The sequence below is a fragment of the Puma concolor genome, chromosome E1 (genome assembly GCF_028749965.1).
Source record: "Puma concolor isolate L17-30 chromosome E1, mPumCon1.1.hap2, whole genome shotgun sequence".
NCBI lineage: Eukaryota > Metazoa > Chordata > Mammalia > Carnivora > Felidae > Puma > Puma concolor.
Window position 1 is genome coordinate 47,144,727 of NC_141680.1, and position 20,481 is coordinate 47,165,207.

General features: G+C 47.1%; 1 protein-coding gene across 1 annotated transcript in view; it reads left to right on the forward strand.

Moving 5' to 3' along the window:
- Window positions 1-16,739, forward strand: part of LOC112862191 (integrin beta-3) — a 55,371-nt gene extending 38,632 nt beyond the window's left edge. Inside the window, exons 11-15 of the mRNA XM_086687640.1 lie at window positions 2,751-2,973; window positions 4,137-4,237; window positions 6,348-6,467; window positions 12,119-12,285; window positions 13,620-16,739. Coding sequence (XP_086543766.1) covers window positions 2,751-2,973; window positions 4,137-4,237; window positions 6,348-6,467; window positions 12,119-12,285; window positions 13,620-13,685 — 677 coding nt within the window. The 3' untranslated portion in view covers window positions 13,686-16,739. The remainder of the gene's footprint in view (window positions 1-2,750; window positions 2,974-4,136; window positions 4,238-6,347; window positions 6,468-12,118; window positions 12,286-13,619) is intronic.
- The last annotated feature ends 3,742 nt before the right edge of the window (window positions 16,740-20,481 follow it).

Here is a 20,481-nt window from a genome sequence, read left to right on the forward strand (position 1 = left end):
AGGCATGGTCTTTTGTGGTCATCTGTTATCAGCACCTCGGTCGGAAACATCAGGGAGTGCATCCTTCTCCCCGAGGGACTCTTCCGCCTACCACATCCATGAGCATAGATTGATCAGACACCCCTGAGCCAGGTTCTGTGCTGTAGTGTTGTGGGATAGGGAGGCATGAATAAGACAGTTTTGCCCTTAATTAACTTACCTGAGGATAATTCACAACATGAGGCAGAACGTGCCAGATCTTAGAAGTGAGGTGTCCTTGGGGCGCCCTGGTGGCTCAGTTGGTTAAGCGTCCAACTTCGGCTCAGGTCATGATCTCGTGGTTTGTGAGTTTGAGCCCCGCATTGAGCTCTGTGTTGACAGCTCAGAGCCTGGAGCCTGCTTCCGATTCTGTGTCTTCCCCTCTCTCTGCCCCTCCACCCACTCTCACTCTGTCTCTCTGTCTCTCAAAAATAAATAAAACATTTTAAAAAAAATTAAAAAAAGAAAAGAAGTGAGTTGTCCCTGGGGAATGTTATAGGAGTCTCCTGGAGAGAGACTCAGTGTGGACAGAGGAGGCCTGGGTGGCTTCATGGAGGAAGTAGGATGTCAGATAAAGGGTCGGCTCATAAGGCAGAGAGGAGTGGGGCTGAGCATCGGCCTGGGGGTCACGCTCTATAGGGAGAGGTCATTGCCTCTGACCTAAAATACTTGCTCCTCCCTTACCCCTCCCCCTCCCTCATCTCCACCCCTCCCCTGCTGCCTTCTTTTCTATTTCCCTCCTCTTTCTTACACTCTCTCTTCATTTCTCACCCTCCTCCTCTGACTTTGCTGTGAACCCAGGCTCAGCCACCCTTTTGCTGGAGGGATGCCAGTCCTGTGACATTACCACACTGTAGCTTCCTTCTGAGGGCTGACCCTGCCAGGGCTGGGGCTCGGCCTGCCGGCTCCGGCCTGCCACTCTACTTCCAGCCTCGCTCCGTGGCTGGCCTGGCAGACCATCTTCTCAAAGGTTACTTTGTTTGGCCTCACAAAGGAAACACTATGGGACAAGGGTTTCTGAGGAGGCAGCCAGACCTCTGTGGCGTCTGCCTTGCCCTGTTTGGGAGCCACCACTGAAAGCTGCTTGTAGTAGACACTGCGGGGCCCCTCCAGCTGCTGTTAGGGCTGCTGATAATGGCTCACAGCTGCCCCTTCCTTGGAATTATCTTCAGCTGACAGGAGCCGTCTTGCCCTCAGACCTTGGCCAATGACTGGTGGACAAAGGTTACACAAGACCATTCCCTTTGCCTCCGGGTGGAGCGGGCTCTACTCTCCAGATATTTGGAGCTGGTGCAGCTGACCTTATGTTTACCATCCAGAAAGAAGCAGACATCTCTTTCCAAAGCAGCGAAGGTGTGTCTGAGTCTTGAATACCAGTGTATTCAAGTATAATCCAAGTATAATTCAAGTGTATTACTAGAGGATGGTGCTAGGATCACTGGCAGAGAGACTCATTGACCAAGGGCCGCTAGTCAGACCCACTGGGGTCCCTGGGGAGCAGAAGATGCCAGCTAGTGTCTGTTTGAGCCTATGCACCTCGCTCTCCTCCACCATCTTGGGGCCCATCCGCTCACACAGTGACATGATTTTCAGACCCGTTGAGGTTACTTCCCCTTGGCTCCCTGCCTTTCCTCTGATTAACAGTCAGATTTTTATTATTCATCCACTTCTTCCCGATTTGGAATCCTTGAGAATGAGTCACCTTTTCTTCTGAGTTTGGGAGAGCCAAGTTTTCAAGCCTTGTTAAGTGATTAGGGGGATGTAGCACTGAGAGTTAACACCTGCATTTAACCAACCTACCCCCCACCCCAATCTCTCTTTCCCATTCCTACATTCATGCAGTAAAGTGAGTAGGTCTTTCCTACTAGGGCTGATGGCTCTCTGCAGTACTGTGATAATACAACACAGGGCACATGCTGGTGAATGTGTATGTGGTTCCCAGGATTTTTTTTTCTTTTTTAATGTTTATTTACTTATTTTGTGAGAGAGAGAGAGGGAGAGAGAGAATCCCAAGCAGGCTCCAGGCTGTCAGCCCAGAGCCTGACGCAGGGCTTGACCTCACTAACCAAACCGTGAGATCATGACCTGAGCTGAAATCAAGAGTCAGATGCTTAACCAACTGAGCCACCAGGCACCCTACCCAGGAACTTAACTAGGACATAAGCTCCATGGTAATAGGGACCTTTCCTGTCTCATTCACTGCCGAATCTCCAGTGCCCAGCGTGAGCTCAATAAATATTTGTTGCATAAATGGATAAAGAAACATTAATTGCATGCCTACTGTATTTCAGGCGTTACGCTAATCCCTACCGATGGACAAACTGATATGTCCTCTCTCACTGTGGAGCTCAAAATCTAGAAAGAGAAACAGATAGGCAAGCAAATGGGCTGGTCATGAGGGTTAAGATAGAGGTATATGTAAGTGCTGAGAGAACACGTAGTAGACAGTTAATTTGCTCTGGGGAGGTCAGAAAAAGTTATGGGGAGGAAGGAACTTTTGAGTTGAGCTTTGAAAGGTAAGTGGGAGTTTGGTAGCGATCACAGGACGAAAGGGCATCAAGGCAGAGAGCTAGCAGCATGAGGCTAGAAGGATAGAAGGTGGTGACGCTTCCTTGGGGTGTTAATGAGTGGCCGTGGGAGGAGGGTGGATGAGGGTAAAGCTGGAGAGCAGGCTGAGCCGCGGGTTGGGGCCCCTCACCTGCTGCCCGCCCCCTCGGGCTGTGTGCTTTCAGGTCACGGCCAGTGCAGCTGTGGGGACTGTCTGTGTGACTCCGACTGGACCGGCTTCTACTGCAACTGCACCACGCGCACCGACACCTGCATGTCCAGCAACGGGCTGCTGTGCAGCGGCCGGGGCAAGTGTGAGTGCGGCAGCTGCGTGTGCATCCAGCCCGGCTCCTATGGGGACACCTGTGAGAAGTGCCCCACCTGCCCTGATGCCTGCACCTTTAAGAAGTGAGTGGGCAGAGAAGTGAGTTGGAGCCAGTCGGGTGCTAGAAGGAGGGAGGGGGCCCCCCAGGCTAGAATCCCCAACCCTCCAGGTTCTTATTCACCAAAGCTTCAGGAGGAGGCGTCCGCTGCAGCTAAGAGGCTAGCTTTCCTCTTCCCACGGAAAAGTTTGGGCAAAGATGGAGGTAGAGCCAACCGTGCAGGGGCCAAAGTAGCACCCGCTGGACTCCAGTTGGAGAACCCCCTCTCCTGGGATGGCATCCTGAATCCCTGAGTTGGGAGGAAGGCTAAACCAGGGAACTTCTGGGGAACGTTCCCATGTTCCGATCCTGTGGGAGAGTTGGGCTGGAGTTATGAAGGATTCTGTGAAACAGGAGATGTTCGCTAGTACAAACTCCACTCATCTGGGGTCAGGGGAAGCTCCTGCCATTTCTCTTGCCACTTTAAGCAGGGCTGGGCTCATAGGCATGCGACCTGTGCATTTGTACAGAGCCCTGTGCTTAGAAGGGCCCCATGCTTGGTTTACCGCTCTGCCGGCACTGTCTTGTAATGCTTAGGGATTTTTGAACAAGGGACCTGACATCTTCTTTTGTGCTGGGTCCCCAGATTACATGACCGGTTCTGCCTTTAAGGCTCCTGGAAGTGGCACACGCCTCACCTCCTGTCACACTCTCGGATGGGACATGAAGAAGTTTAATGAGGGGACTGGGGCCTTCTGCCTGCCAGGCCCTGCCTCTGGGTGAGGAGGAACTCCCACCCCTGAACTCCAGACCCGACCCTCTGGGTCCCCCAGAATTGCCTTACAGGGGTTTTTGTTTCGGTGTTTGTTTTCCGAGGTGGGGCAGCTTTCTGGTGTGTGGAGGTCAGAGCTGGACTGACACACACGTAGGTTTGCTCCTCTCTCGTCTTTTTTGTTTATTTATTTTTGAGAGAGAGAGGGAGACAGAGTGCAACTGGGGGAGGGGCAGAGAGAGGGACACACAGAATCTCAAACAGACTCCAGACTCTGAGCTGTCAGAGCAGAGCCTGACGCGGGGCTCGAACTCGCGGGGCTCGAACTCGAAGACGGCGAGATCATGGCCTGAGCCGAAGTCGGATGCTTAACTGACTGAGCCACCCAGGCGTCCCTCTCCTCCCTTGTCTTAATCTCTGTGTCGTCTCTCTTTTAGGGAGTGTGTGGAGTGTAAGAAATTTGACCGGGGAGACCTACGTAAAGAAAATACCTGCAGCCGTTACTGTCGTGATGAGATTGAGTCTGTGAAGGAGCTCAGTAAGTTTAGCATGTCTTAGAATCGCGCACATATGCGGCTGCTGAAGTTTTCAGTTGATCCCAGAACGTGTCTATGTCTCATCAGTAAAATGGAAGAGTAATCCCTGCCTCAAAGGCATGTTGTACAGACCTGCTGCACACGAGGCACTTAATAAAGGCCAGCTTCCCTGAGTCCTCTTGTGCCCTCTGCTAATTTGTTCCACAGTCCCTCCCCATTCTGCTGCTTCCTGGAACCCACAGACTCAGCAAGACCCTACAGACAACTTTTAAAGTATGTAGAAATCAACCCTAACTTGACCTCCCCAGGGAAAGGAAGACAATGCATCCCATTTTACGGATGAAGAAACCTAGGCTAGGTGACGTCAGTTTAGGAGGCTAGTAACCATTTACTGAGTTTACTTAACTGAGAGTGTTAAGCAATGCCCAGGCATACTGCTCTGCTCGTTTGGAGGGAAACCTTCACCCTTACGGATTTTCGCTAAAATCACAATGCTGTAGCCTTTTTCGGCTCTCTGGAGCCCTTCCTAGAATAAGGCAGATAAAAATACAGTGGTGAGCAAAACTCTTGCCTGCAGTCATTCTAGTTTGAATTTCACCTTGACCGAAAAGGGGATAATCTTTGTCGCTGTCAGCACATCTGATGTGGTTATCTGGGTCAGCTAGGCATTGGTTGGTCTCGGGAGATGGCAATCTCTCCTGAGATAGCTGTCTCTCACGAAGGCAGGAAACATGTTTTCAGTGAGAGCCACAGTGAGACACAGCCAGTCAGTCGGCTTCTGGCTGGGGGTGTTACAGAAAAGGGTCAGCTCTCTGGATCGTTTGGCTAATATCAGAAGTGGGGCTGGTGGGGGGGGGGGGGGAGGTGAGGGGCGTGATTTGGGGATTGAGTTTGAAGAGACGGCTTTTCCTCCTGAGGAGAATCGGTATGCTCTGATTAGCTCAGGTGGGCGAGACTGCTGAGAGAGATGTGAGATGTTTTTATTACCTAGACCAGAGGGGAATCTCAGGTTAGTTGAACGTATTTCTCTTACCCCCTACCCCCGTGCCATGATAATCATAAAGATAAATGCTTGTTTGTATGGAATTGTGTAACTTATAAAAGTTAGGCAAGTCTCTTTTCATACACATGATCTTGTCTTTTTCTCAGCCACCTAGTAGAGTAGAACTGTGGTACTGTTGTTATCTTCATTTTGCAGATGAGGAAACTGAATCTCAGGAAAGCTACATAACTTGCCCGAACAAGTTAAGCTTAGAACTGAATCTGGAAATCCTTACTCTTTCCACTGTACTCTTATACCACTGGTTTTCGGGAGGCTTATTGAGTTCAAGTCTGGTGTGCTCTGAGACTCCTGTTTTAGTTCTGTTCCATCACGTACTTGTGTTGACCTTGGTGCATTTGCTTAACGTCATCGTGTGTCAGTTTTACCTGTCTGGTTGCATCACTATAGGACGTGGTGCAAATGATAGAGGGGCACCTATAGTTTCCCTGTCAGAATAACAGGCTTCAGAATTAGAAGGGGTGAAGCCTACAAAAAAGTGATGGGAGTCAGAGAAGAGAGGCTGGCTCTGGAGAGGAACACTGGATCAGACGCAGAAACGGAAGAAATGTAAGGGCTTTGCCAACAAACTATTGAGAATAGTTGAGCCAGGAGGGAAAGGAAAGAGAGGGAAGGGAACACCCTTCTGTATTAGGTACTGTTCACTTGACGTCATTTAGTTCTCTACCAGTGTTGTGAGGTGGGTTATCCTTTTCCTTTCATAGATGAAGAAAGAGCCAGTGAGGTCAAGTAACTTCCCCAATATTACGCAGCTGATAGGTGGTAGAGCCAGGCTTTGAATCACACTGTGTCATGTGTTCTGTCATGTCCCTTCCAAGGGAAGGAATACGAACCAAAAAGGGTCCAGGAGGGACAAAATTCAGCAGCGAGGGTCATCTAGAGGCAATTGCCAGGCACAACAGCCATCTCAAATCTAGGCATCTTGCCTAATGTCAGGCATAGGGTTTCCTGTTGCATACTTTCTCAGAAGTCCCATGACTGGGGTTTGGGGATGGCCCTGTCTTCCAGGAATTGCCTTGTTTTTCACTCTCCCATATTTTCCCCTTCCTCAGAGGATACTGGCAAGGATGCAGTGAACTGCACGTACAAGAATGAAGATGACTGTGTTGTCAGATTCCAGTACTATGAAGACTCCAGTGGAAAGTCCATTCTCTATGTGGTAGAGGAGCCAGGTGCGTGAACCACCAGGGCCCCTGACGCTGCACCTATAGGGAGAGGGAGAGCCACGTTAGGCAGCGATTTCCACCCATTACGCCTCTTACAGAGAACAGCCAAGTTAAGACTACCTTACAAGTGGTAAGTTAGGGCCTGTCATCTGGGTGTGGGAGATATTTAAATACCAATCTTAGTGAGAAAGTGACTTGGTAATTGAGGAGACAGAAAAAGAAGGTGGGTAAGGAAAGGAAGAAGGTAGATATGGATCCCACCAAGGGACAAAATACATCCTGGCATTTTTTTGAGGTGACAGTATTAAGAAGTGAGGAATTTAAAGTCTGGGACTTCAGCATCTGCTCTACTTAAGGTCAGGTGGTTGCCAAGGGCAACCTGTTCGCTGCTTCAGAGGAAGGCCTGATGCTTTGAGGTGTTGACCTTACCAGGGTCACCATGAGACACAGTACTGGGTTTGAGGCACCAACCCAAGGTGTTCTGAGCACTGAAAAGATAGTGCTTGCTCTCACAGCCTTCTGGAAGCAGGAGGAGCTCATCCGTCATACACAGACCAACCACAGGTTTGTCGCCATCCAGCGTAGTAGATTAGCTCGCTTCCCCTTACCACCCCCGTCTCCTTCCTTTCTCTTACGCAACAGACGAAGCTATGAATCACTAGACAATATTTTCGAGTACTTATTGTATATCAGGCGGTAGACTAGGTGCTGGGAATATAACAATAGATAAAGCAGATGTGGCACTCACAGGCCAGGGGGAGAGGGACATGTAAATTGATAGTGATACTGCTGAGGGACAAGGGCTGTGCCAAGGCGGGGGTAGACAGGAGCTTCTATGAGTGAAGGAACAATGTCTGAAGGCAGAGACTAAGTCAGTTGGTTGCTTGTCAGTTGATTCCTACAGCTGTAGAAATTTCTTCAAATCCTCCTTCAGACCAGGGTCCAGCAAACACTTTCTGTTCAGGGCCAGGGGTTAAATATTTTAGGCTTTGGCGGCACCTGGGTGGCTCAGTTGGTTAGGTGTCTGACTCTTGATTTCAGCTCAGGTCATGATCTCACGGTTCATCGGTTTGAGCCCCACATTGTGCTCCGCACTGACAGTGTGGAACCTGCTTGGGATTCTCTCTCTCTCTCTCTCTCTCTCTCTCTCTCTCTCTCTCTGCCCCTCACCCACTCATGCTTTCAATCTCTCTCAAAATAAATATTTTAGGCTTTGTGGGCCTTGTGGTCTCTGCCATGACTACTCTACCATTGTAACAGGAAGGCAGCCATAGTCTATATTTAATGCACAAGCCTAAGTATATTTAGAAAGACAGGTGGCAAGCCACATTTGGCTCCCAGACAATAGCTTGCTGGCCCCTGCTTTACGAAAGTGGGTCTCAAACTTTTCTATGTTCCCCTTGTTAAAAAATCGAGAGTCCTGAGCCCCATGCTGCTTCCATGAGCCTCTATGTTCTTTTTATTTGATTTTTTATTACATTTTTAAATGTTTATTCATTTTTTGAGAGAAAGATGGAGCACGAGTCGAGGGAAAGATGGGAGGGGCAGAGGGAGAGGGAGACACAGAATCCGAAGCAGGCTCCAGGCTCTGAGCCCAACGCAGGGCTCGAACCCATGAACTGTGAGATCATGACCTGAGCCAAAGTCAGACGCTTAACCGACTGAGCCACCCAGGTGTCCCCAGTCTCTGTGTTCTTGAATAGTGCTCCTGGAAGTTGTGAGATGCCCCAATATTTGAGTGCCTCTGCTTTGGACACATCACTTCCCCTAGTGAGCCTTCTCAGACCTCCTCCATCATCCTTTCTTCTGATTCGGTTGGGTGCTCCTGTTTGAGTCCCAGAGCAGCTGTGTTTCCCTTAGATGGGCCTTCATCCCACCATTAACTTGCTTCTTTAATCACCCATCTCCCTCAGTAGATCACGTGCTCCACGAACACACGAACCATCTGTCTTATCTATCGTTGTATCTCCATACTTGGCTCAGTCATCTACAGAGAAGATACTTAGTAAACGGGTTTTGAATGAGTTACTAGGACTGATTATTCGAGTTGACAGGCAGGCTTGCATACATGTTGATACCTGCTCGGAGAACTTTGGCTGCTTGGAGAAGGAAGCAGGTGACAGTGGAAAGAAGCTCTACTACATCCGGGTCAGCCAGGGTGTTGCTGGCTGCATGGGTACCGGAGAGCATGGCGCCCCCTACCGTGATATTGTTCACCTGCCTTTCCCAGGGCTCTCACCCTTCAGAAGGGAGAAGGAAGGTAAAGGAAAGGGTATGACCTTAGTTTGATTTAGCGACTCAAGGGAAAGCTGACATGGGAAGGGGAGAGGGCAGAGTCTGGGTATGTATCTGTGGGGGAGCACATGTTGATTATTTGGCCATGACCCCTCACACTTTCCCGCCCACCTGTGTTAACGCGTTTCATGGATTTTTCCACACTCGCCCTATTTGCACCTTTGTGCTTTCTCATTTCTGAAGGGCAGTACGTTCTTGCTTTGGGGTTTAACGTTACTTCATCTCTGCTATAACAATCCTTGCAGGTGCTTCTGCTGTAACACCAAAATCTTTTGGCTTGATATTCTTAGACTGGAATCCACTACCTGGAATTATGAGGCAGAAAGATGGTGATAACCTGAGCTGGTACAAATAACCCCCCAGGGTGGGAGGTGGAGAAGCTTTTCTGATGTAGATCCCATCCTCCACATGAGGAGATGGGCCCCAGACCCATATTCCCCATCTTGTTGCCCTGGAATTCTGAATTTGACCTCTCTTCTCACCTACCGCCCCCAACTATTTTCAGGGGTTCTGGCTTTGTGCAGAATGTGTCATCTGAGGTCCCAGAGCATAGGAGGGGATTATTCTCATTCTCTTCCCCAACTCATGCCTTTGCGGATGGTCCCCCTGAAGGGCTGGGCCACTGTAAGGCAGTAGAGACAGCACTGCCAAAGGGCTTGGCCTTGACTGGGTGGTGTTCAGCCTACTACGTGGAGTGGGCTCCGCTGAGCTGGGTCCTTATCACTCCCAGATAGAGTTGCCTCGTCGAATACAATATGTCCCATTCAACATTTAGTACCTACTTAGGCTGAAAAATTATTGTTTATCTGAAATTCAAGTTTAACTGGATTTCCTGTGCTTTTGCCAAACCTGCTAGCCCTGCCCAGTCTTTCCTGACCTTGGGTCGCCACGATGGGTCCTCATCACCGTGGCTGAGAGATCTCTCTAGAGACCAGCTGATCTCGTCATCTTCTTCCAGGAATCCTGCCATCTACTCCTTTCAGGACAAATGCTTAATAGACGTTTTTGCCTGAAGACCTCTTGACATTCTACCTGTCCCGCCCATACTGACATGCAGAATTGAAGAGATTTCACTCTGAGGTTTGAGGGTCAGCCCTCTCTTCCCAAGAATTCATGATTGTTGTTCCCGGGAGAGCTGGTGCCCTTCACTCCTGGGAACTCAGACACTGGAACCTCACAGCCTCTCTCCAGATGCTCCTTTAATTATAGACAGGTTATAATTTGGTAGCTTGGGAAATAGCCAGCTTGGGTCTGCATCGGTGGTTGTTTTTGGGTCATGTGTGGTGAGCATAGGGTGTATGTTTAGAGAAGAAGGTGGGAGACAGTGTGGAAAGTGGGCATGACCACCTCTCCAGACCCATCAATACCCGTATATCGAAACACCTAATTACATAACACCTGAGAAGTTACTGGAGTGAGGTCACCCATCAGACACCTGTGGTTTATGGGAAGCAGAGCTCTGCAGCACAGTCCGCTTGGTCTTCAGAGGGGTGATGCACCTCTGTCTGTGTTGGTTGTTGACTAGGGTTGAACAGGAAGTCGGCTTTCAATAGGGTTAGGATTAAAGATGACGAAATATTTTGGGAAGGAACCCAAAATATTGTCTGGGTTGGCAGGCTTCCTGGTCTCTAAGTGTGCTAACAAGGTCATGAGGTTCCCAGCCCTCAGAGATGTACATATCCAAACCAGAGAAACAAATACAAATGCCTAAGGAGCTAGGCAAATAAATTAGTGAAAACAGTCAGGTGTAACAAGAACACGAGTAATAACAGTAGCTGATAGTTATTGAGCACTGAGTCTGTGCTAGGCAGAGTTCTGAGTTCTTTAAATATATTTAACTTATTTATTTTTACAGGTTTCTTTTTTTTAAATATTTATTTTGTGGGAGAGAGAGAGAGAGTGTGCACGAGTTGGGGAGAGGGGCAGAGAGAGAGAGGGAGAGAGAATCCCAAGCAGGCTTCATGATCAGCATGGAGCCCGATGCCTGGGTGGCTCAGCTGGTTAGGCGTCCTACTTCAGCTCAGCTCACGATCTTGCAGTTCGTGGGTTCAAGCCCCTATAGGGCTCTGTGCTGACAGCTCAGAGCCTGGATCCTGCTTCAGATTCTGTGTCTCCCTCTCTCTCTGCTCCTCCCCCACTCATGCGCACTCTCTCTCTCTCTCTAAAAAATAAATAATCATTAAAAAAATAAATAAGTTGGGGTGCCTGGGTGGCGCAGTGGGTGTTCGACTTCAGCTCAGGTCATGATCTCACAGTTCGTGAGATTGAGCCCCGTGTTGGGCTCTGTGCTGAAAGCTCAGAGTCTGGAGCCTGCTTCGGATTCTGTGTCTCCCTGTCTCTCTGCCCCTCCCCCATACATGCTCTGTCTCTGTCTCTCTCAAAAATAAATAAACGTTAACAACAATTTTTAAAAGTATATATTTAACTATTCCTCATAAGTTTTGGAATTCAGTGCTATTACTTTCTCCATTTTAAACATGGAGAGATAGGAAACAGACACCCAGAAAGGTTAAATAGTTTATCAAAGGTCACATAGCAAAGTAAGTTGTCAGCCAGGATTCGAACCCTGGCGGTCTAGCTCCAGAGCCCACAGTAGCACAGCCTCCATGACAAGTTACATGTTGCCTCTGTTTAGTGGAGAAAAGAGGGTGGTGGCAAGTCTGGCAAACTAGAAAATGTGTCCCATCTAAAGGGGACAGCAGCTACTCACATCTAACCAGGGCTGCCCTGTGGGTGCAGTGTTTCCAGACCTTTTCATTTATGTTTAAAAATTTTTTTTTTTTACTTTTATTTATTTTTGAGAAACAGAGTGAGACAAAGCATGAGCAGGGGAGGGGCAGAGAGAGAAGGAGACACAGAATCTGAAGCAGGCTCCAGGCTCTGAGCAAGCAGTCAGCACAGAGCCTGATGCGGAGCTTGAACCCACGAACTGTGAGATCATGACCTGAGCCGAAGTCGGACGCTCAACTGACTGAGCCACCCAGGCGCCTCTATTTATTCATGTTTTTAAAGGGAAGAAGAAGAATCTGATGTTTTAGGGGGATAATCTCCTGATTATTCAATGCTGCCAACAAGATAAAAATTTAATCAAGCTTTTGTTTTAAATCCGGTAGAGTTAACATAAAATCAACTTTTTAATAAACACTTGAGTAGGTTAGATTCTACTGGGGGTGACCTGCTTATGACCTCTAATTTAAACTACTCAGGACAGATTATTGCTGTCTTAAATATTGGTGCTCCCCCCCCCTTTAAAAATTTTGATTTATTTTGTAAGCCCTGTTTCCCTCAGAGAGATTTCTAGTAATTTCTTACTTGGTCAAGTTGCCTTTACAACGTCCCTGCTCTGTGCTCTCTCCTGACAGAGTGTCCCAAGGGTCCTGACATCCTGGTGGTCCTACTCTCAGTGATGGGGGCCATTTTGCTCATCGGCCTTGCTACTCTGCTCATCTGGAAGCTCCTCATCACCATCCATGACCGGAAGGAGTTTGCTAAATTTGAGGAAGAGCGAGCCAGAGCAAAATGGGACACAGTAAGAGTCGGGGCTGGGCATTTTCTTAAGTCATTGGTTTGAGAGCCTCAACTGGAAATAGGTACTTAGGGGAGCCAGGTTCAGCCAGCACCATAATTTCCCAGTTAGTCTCTGTTGTGGAAATTGGGAGATGGTCCTGTTGTCTTTATTCCTGAAAACCACCTGAGTCTCTCCCTGCCACACAGTGACAATAGGTCCCATCGGTGAGAACTGACTGAGTACAGGTAGGGCCCAGCTCTGCTCTGGACACTGACATAATCAAAAGGAAACATATTCTCTAATTGAGGAAGACAGTACAAATGATGCGGGGCGGGGGGGGGGGGAACGTTATTATTGCCAGTTTGTAGATAAGAAAACTGAGCACAGAGAGGTTCAACGGCTTGCCCAATTGTGGGAGGGAATCAAGTTATGATAGAAATGACTCTTTGAGCCAGCCTCTTAAAACATATCCTCTCTGCAGTTTATTCTGATTGCATTCAATCAAGCATCTATTGAGAACTTTCTATATACTTAATTTTGCTCTGTTCTCCTTTGGCTCATCTTCCACATTCTGACTTTTTTTTCTGGACCTTCCAAAATGGCTGTTTGACTCCACGAATGTCTAGCGGGAGGCTGAAAGTTTGTTCTCATTTGATGGTCACCTCAGGCCTTGGTACTCAAGGGTCCCAAGAAACTTGAGATGTTTCTGTTCGTACAGTGTAGAAATCTGGAATCTCAGCGGCACATGAGAATGTGTTGTATTTCTTGAAATGGGACTCCTAAAGACGGCCAGATCTTATGGGATTTATCACTTTTTGTTAGAAAATAATTTGGGCAACCCAGTGAGGGTCTTATTTTTTCCTGCTAACATGACAGTGGGTAGTGCTTGGAAGGATGAGATGAGAACAAATTAAAATTATTTTGAGTGAAAGCTATCCTCTGTGTTTCAGCTACCACCTGCTACATTTCTCGTCTCTGCCCGCATCCCCCAGCATAGTCACAACAAAAGAAAAAAAAATTGGAGAAGGGCAAAAGAGAGCATTCAGGAGAGAAGCAGGAAATAGATACTGGCTACAAGTGGTACTGAGGTGTTTGGGGATCACCAAAAAGTAATGGGTTGAATTCAACCCCTTCGAAACAGCAGCACAATGGCATTCCACTTTCTCTCTCCTCTTATTTCCTACCCACTCCCATCTCAGGAGCGAATATGGGGTTACAGTGAGCATTAAGCGATTCATGGATGGTGTAGCCCAGAGAAAGGTGTCTTGGGTAAACTCTTCAGGCGAAATGTAATCGTTGAGGGCAGGGAAGAATTGAGGAATTCACCGTAAGACACATTTCTGTTCTCTCCGCAGGCCAACAACCCACTGTATAAAGAGGCCACATCCACCTTCACCAACATCACCTACCGGGGCACTTAATGACAAGCAGTCATCCTCAATTCGCTGTCAGGCTGTCCCAGAATTGTGGACACCTCTGCTGTCATGTTTACAGGGAACGAAATCTGTGGGGCAGGATCAGGGGCTGGGAGTGGGGTGGGTTACAAGAATGTCAGTATGTGGAGGTGTGGGTCTCTGTGCGTGTGTACGCGTGAGTGTGCTGCATGTGGGGGAGTGTGTAATTTAAAACTTGAGGTGTGTCCAGACACGTGGAGCTCCTCAGCCTTTGTCCGCAGAATGCCTCCTTCAGGGATCCTTCCTGCTTAACCTTAGGGTGACCCACGTAGCTGAGCAGGTACTGTTCATTACCTCAGTGAGAAGCCAGCTTTCCTTTTCCGGCCATTTCTCCCGAAGAGAAGGGCAGGGCTGAGCCTCTCATTCCAGAGGAAGGGGCCTTGACTCTGCCTTGAGTTTACGGTTCTTGGGTCCGACGCTCAGCAGCTCTGATAGCAAATGCTGGGCTCTGCAGCCTTGTTGTGTCATCTGGACTTTGATCTCCTTTGCCTTCCCTCAGGCTGAAGGAGAAATCAGAAGCAAGCGGAGCCATCAGAGTTGCCTATGTCTTTCGCTATCCCCTCAATCCAGTATGGTTCTCTCACAAGGGGAGCCCTTGCCAGCAATTCTGTTGGGAGTGAGGGTGGGAAGGCCACTCAGGGGTCATGCATGGCCTGGATGAATGTGCCAGAGTCCCCCAGTTCATAATCATCACCCTTCAGATTTGTCTCCTTGACACCCCACCCTAGAAGTTCGATCGGAGGACGCGTGTTACCCTTAGATCAGCATCACCTCTTTACCTTCTACGTCCACACTCTCACTGCTGTAGACATTTGCTACATACTGGGAATTTCTTTCATGACCGGACGCTTTTCCTCCCAGGGAGAGTGCTGTGATGAGAGCCAGAGATCTGGCCCCGCCCTTCAGGCCCTCTGCCCCTTGTCCAAGGCACCCCCCCGCCCCTACACCCAATCTGGTGCTTCTGTGTGCTACATCCATCCATGGGGCTGATTGCACTTATCTACCTCTTGGCTGTCTTGTGAAGGAATCATTCCCATGGGTCTCTGAGTCTGCTGGGCATATGTGCCACATTTAGAATGATGGGCCAGTTGGATCAGCGTGTGTGGCCTATTCTCCTATGGGCTGGGCAACCTCATTTTAACTCAGTCTTTAATCTGAGAGCCACAAGTGCAGTTTTATTTTATTTTTCTCATTGGGTCACCTGAAACCATGATGAGGCTTGCTTAATCTAAAGGAACATGTCCAGAAACACATTTGCATTGTATTTTGTAGTTTTATTTGAGGAGGAAGGAGCATATTTAAAAAAAACAACAACAACCCCACACAGACTTGGGATGGATACAGACCCTCCCACTTGGCATCATTCATAGGGAGTTGCTGCCCATTTGCTGGATCTGTAGGGGCTCTCTCATCCTGGGAGCCTGTGGGGATGGCCCCCCGGGCATGCTGGGCCATTTCTGAGCAGGAGGGGTACAAGTGGTTCTTTTCTCCTAGCAGTTGCTTCCTTGGTGTTCACATTGGTCTAAACATTAACCACCACCCTCACCCCCCATTCATCAAGAAAAAGGAAAGAGCTATAGACAGTGGTCTGACGATCAGAAAATGTAAGTCCTGGCCTCATTGTTGCAGCTGAGGAAGCTTTACCCTTAATTAAGGCAAGCCTCTCTTCCTTCCCTTCGGGGCTCAGTTTTCTAGTTTGAAAAACGATAGTTTGGACCAGCCAGTCTGGAAGGTGTCTTTCAATATCGATAATCTGAGATGCTGGGACTTACTGTGGCATCAGACATACAGTCAAGATTCCGTGAGATGTTGATACTACTTTTTTTGTTGTTAAGTTGGGAGATCTGAGAGACCGGCTTTTGCAAGAGCAGATGTCATTCCATGTCACCTTTCTCAATGAAAAAGCCTCATTCTGGCCTCTCTTAGAGCCCCTTCTCCGATGTTTGCTAGCAGTCACATTTCCTAATGTAGCACTCAAGCTCCACTTAGTTTATTATTCCTTAGCTCACTTTGCACACGTTTGCATCCACATATAAGGGAGAGGAATCCATTAAGAAGTAGCTGAAATGTGTATTCTGTATTCGTGTGTTAACACTGAGAATAAGCCTTGGAATTCGGAGTAGGGCAAATGACTGAGCCTTGTCTCACCCATGGATTACTCTTTACTGAAAGGGATGGTAGTACAGTAGAGGGGTAAATGGGGGAGGGGAGGGTCGATAATGAATCCAAGAAGTTTAGAACCTAACTATACCCTTTGGCTACTGAGTCAAGAGTCCATTAAAGCAGTAGTTGGACCTTTTCTTTAGATAAGATGGTTTATATGAGGACACTATATCAAAGGAGGAAGAACATATATTTAAAGGATGAAAAAATCAGTAGGACTCTTCTCTGAGCTTCTGGAAGGAGATTCCTAGGCTTTAAAAAGGCGCCGGGTGGTCCAGTTAGGTGTTTGACTTTGGCTGAGGTCATGAACTCGCATTTCGTGAGTTCCAGCCCCACATCAGTCTCTGTGCTGACAGCTCAGAGCCTGGAGCCTGCTTTGGATTCTGTGTCTCCCTCTCTCTCTGCTCCTCCTCTGTTCACGCTCTCTCAAAAATAAATGAAGATTAAAAAAAAAAAAAGACCAATGCTCTTTGTATGCGGGGAGAACCTGTAGCTGTGTTCGCGAGACAGCAAATGGCAGTCAGTTTGGGCATCACGTAGGGTGAACATCTAAATAGTATCTTGGTATCAGCACAGCCCAAAGAAGTTATTTATTTGTGCTCAGCTCATCTGGAGAGAATTTATGTTCAGTCTCAGGGTGTGTGGATAGTAATGGGAAGCTTGGGATGCTCCTGACAAGTTGTCACATAACGAATCCCTTCTTTCTCTCTCAGATATTCCTAGACCATCCATGATTTCAAGATCCTTCTCTTTGTTAGGTATTCCTGGTGGAAATGACTTAAGTGCCTTCCTGACTTCCTAACCACCCCCTCTGTTTGAATTGTGCAACAGTAAATTAAATGTGCTTTCCAAAAAGAATTGACCTAAGGCTGCCCAGTTCTTCCTGTGTTGTTATTTCTGTTTTCTTTGGGTGAAAAGAGTAAATGTCATCGCCTCAAAAATGATTATTTTAGAACAAGCCTGTTTCCAAATGTAACCAAATGATGACCACCACGGGGACTGAAGTTTACTCCAGAACCCAGAGCGTTTCTTTAGACTTTCGTAATGTTTTCAAACTGAGTAGGTTATTGCTGTTCTAAGAGTTGGAGTTTTTTGTCTTTTAATTGGGGATTTTTTAGGAACTTGTGCAATCTCAATAGAACAGACTGTCAGTTTAGCCTAGGTTTTGTTTGCAGGAGGCATAAATCAGTACAATAAAGGCTTGATGGCAGATTATTGACAGGATCATTTAAATGCCCAGCTTTAGGGGGAAAAATGCCCAACTTTTATTTAAGGAATTGGGTCTCAAAATGTGGTTTGAGGACCAGCAGCCTCCATATCACCTGGGAAGTTGTTAGGAATAAAAATGCACAAGCCACGCCCCAGGGCTACTAACTCAGAAAATCTGAGATGGGGCCGGGCCCAGTGTTGTGTTTCAGCAAGCCCTCCCTGTGATTCTGCTGCTGACTCAAGTTTGAGAACCATTGACTTAAGAAGTCACTTACCTGTCCTTCTGGCTTACTAAGTTTGCAGTGAAGTCATCTCAGTTCCTAAAAGATTATGAATATAGCTTGGCGGGTATATTAAGAGAACCGAATATCTGCCCACACAAAATGAAAATCCACTTTTGATCCATTTTCCAAATTAAGTGATCAGAGGCTTCTGGTTCCCTCACAGCCACAAATTCCCATGAAAAACTAAAAGAAGTACTAGATCAAAATCACAGGGAAAGAAACCCAACTAACAGGATACTTGGCAGGCATCTAAGAAAACCTTTTATTCACAGGAGATGGGATGAATATCGGAATTATTAGCATTATCACTTTATAGGGTAAGACTCTAGAATTTGCAGCTTCACTTTCTGCTATTTAAAATGTAGGGGCGCCTGGGTGGCGCAGTCGGTTAAGCGTCCGACTTCAGCCAGGTCACGATCTCGCGGTCCGTGAGTTCGAGCCCCGCGTCGGGCTCTGGGCTGATGGCTCGGAGCCTGGAGCCTGTTTCCGATTCTGTGTCTCCCTCTCTCTCTGCCCCTCCCCCGTTCATGCTCTGTCTCTCTCTGTCCCAAAAATAAATAAACGTTGAAAAAAAAAATTTTTAAATGTATTGAGCATTGACAGTGTGGGGTTGAAGTACTTTACAGCACACTCATCACCTTTGCCTTTGGGTCTTACATTCCTTAAATAACGTGCATTTTTAAAAAACATTACAGTGCATGACGTCATAAAAGGATTATGTGAACACACACTGAGACCTTTTATGGTGAAATGTTGTAGGTACACTGTGTTTTATTTACTTCATGGTAACTGATGACTACATATCTGGGTAAAATGGAGGACTTTATGTGAAAATGAAATGAAAAGCTATATATCAAATCATATCTGTAATCCCCTAGCTCTTGGCCTGTGTAGTCTGAACTCTATAGTAACAGCCATGTAATGACCACTGGGATCAATTACAAGCAAGTTGTCTTGGAATTACAGTGCATTCATTTTTCACACTGATGTAAGGAAACTAACATATGCTGTGCAAGAAAACCATTTAATGCTTGTTGAAAAATAATTTCTATTTGGTTTTGTAACATATTTCTTGAAATATCTATTTCTGGTATTTTGTAGTTTGACTGAAGCACACAGGCAGTTTTAAATGCTTATGATTGGGGTTATCTATATTGTTCAATTTTAAGGGGCGCCTGGATGGCCCAGTCGGTTAAGTGTCCGACTCTTGGTTTTGGCTTAGGTCATGATCTCACGGTTTGTGAGTTTGAGCCCCACATTGGGCTCTGTGCTGATGGTGCAGAGCCTGCTTGGGATTCTCTCTCTCTCTCCCTCTCTCTCTGCCCCTCCCCCACTTGCTCTGTCTCTTTCACAAAAATAAACTTAAAACATTTTTTTTTTTAAATCCACTTAATGAGACTATCCAAGAAGAGTTAGCATGTGAAAAGAAAATTATAGGTCAGTTAACATGATTGTGTTCCTTGCGATTGCTGCCATAGTGCTGTCTCTCTAAACTTTTGCACAGAGAAGACATTTTCCGTCAGCTGTGTATTTTCTGACAATACACGGGAGAATGCTCACAGAATAGAAGCATTTAGAAAGCAACATTTAGGAGATTTAACAGCCTTCAGGCAAAATCTCCACAGTAAATTGTTCTTTATCAGTGTCCCTGAAAACAGCTTTGTAAGAAAAAAAAATTTTGCAATTCATTGTGGGTTTTTTTTTTCTATTAGTTGGGTTTTCCTGTGACTCATACAATTGGCATGATTTCTTTGGAGAGATCAGAGTGCTGGGTGTGTAAATATCATTCGGTGGCCAATGAAGAGATCGGTTAGGAAAAATGTTAATGGATCTATGCTCCACTTTGCTTCTCCTGACCCTTCTAATCCCCCATTGTGACAGAGGTTGCTAATTGTGCCCCCATATGTGTTTTCCTCTTCTCACATAAAGTCAGAACTCCTCATTTCCAGTTGGACACATGGCTGCCTGGAATAGATACTATGTCTCCAAGCTTCTCGTGCAGCTAGGCTGCCCTGTCCACCTTGTAGACAGATGTGAATGGAAGGGGTGCATACCACTTCCATCGCGAGCCACTTAGGAAGGGAGCGTGCCTCTCCTCTCCCCTTCCTTCTTCAGGTAGGCCGGCTCTAGAGATAATAGCCAGAACTTAAGCAGACCTCACGGATCAGGATGGGACCTGAGGGACTGTGGTAGTTATCTATTGCTGCATAATAAATTACCCCACGATTTAGCAGCTTAAAACCACAAACGCGATCTTGCAGTTTTTGCGGCATGTCAGCTGGCTTCTCCCTAAGTGCGGAAGCCAAGAGCGAGCCAGGAGGAAGCTGCAGTATCTCTTGTGACGTAGTTTTGTACGTGTCACGTCAGCATTTCCACCATACTCTATTCGTTAAGTAGCCCGCTACAACTAGTCCACATTCAAGAAGCGTGGAACAGATGCCACTTTTTTTTAAAACTTGTTTTAAATGTTTACGCTTTGAGAAAGAGAGACAGAGACAGAGTATGAGTGGGGAAGGGGCAGAAAGAGAGAGAGGGAGACACAGAATCGGAAGCAGGCTCCAGGCTCTGAGCTGTCAGCACAGAGCCCGACGCGGGGCTCGAACTCGTGAACCTAGATGCCACTTCTTGAAGGTATGAGCACCGTGGTAGATGAAACTGTTGCCCCTGCCCATCCCCCTCTCCCAAAGGCACCCATGTTCTAATCCCCAGAACCAGCGAATATGTTACCTGGCATGGAATAAAGAATTTTGCTGATGTAATTAAGGGCAGAAACAGGGAAATTTCATGGATTATGTGGATAGCCTTAATACAATCATGAGGGGGTCAGAGTGAGAATAGGAAATGTAATGATGGAAACAGGTCAGTGTGAGGTTGCCACGAGTCAAGGGATGCAGAAGCCTCTAGAAGTGGGAAAAGGTAAGGAATAGATTTTCCTTTAGAGCCTCCAGAAATGCAGCCTTTGTAAGGCCAATTTTGGACTTCTGACCTCCAGAAATGTAATAAATTGTTGTTGAAGTTTGTGGTAAGTTGTTACAGTAACAAGAAACTAATACACCAAAGAACTTGTGGACATAGTTCAAAACTGCCACAGTCCACCCTCTGGTCAC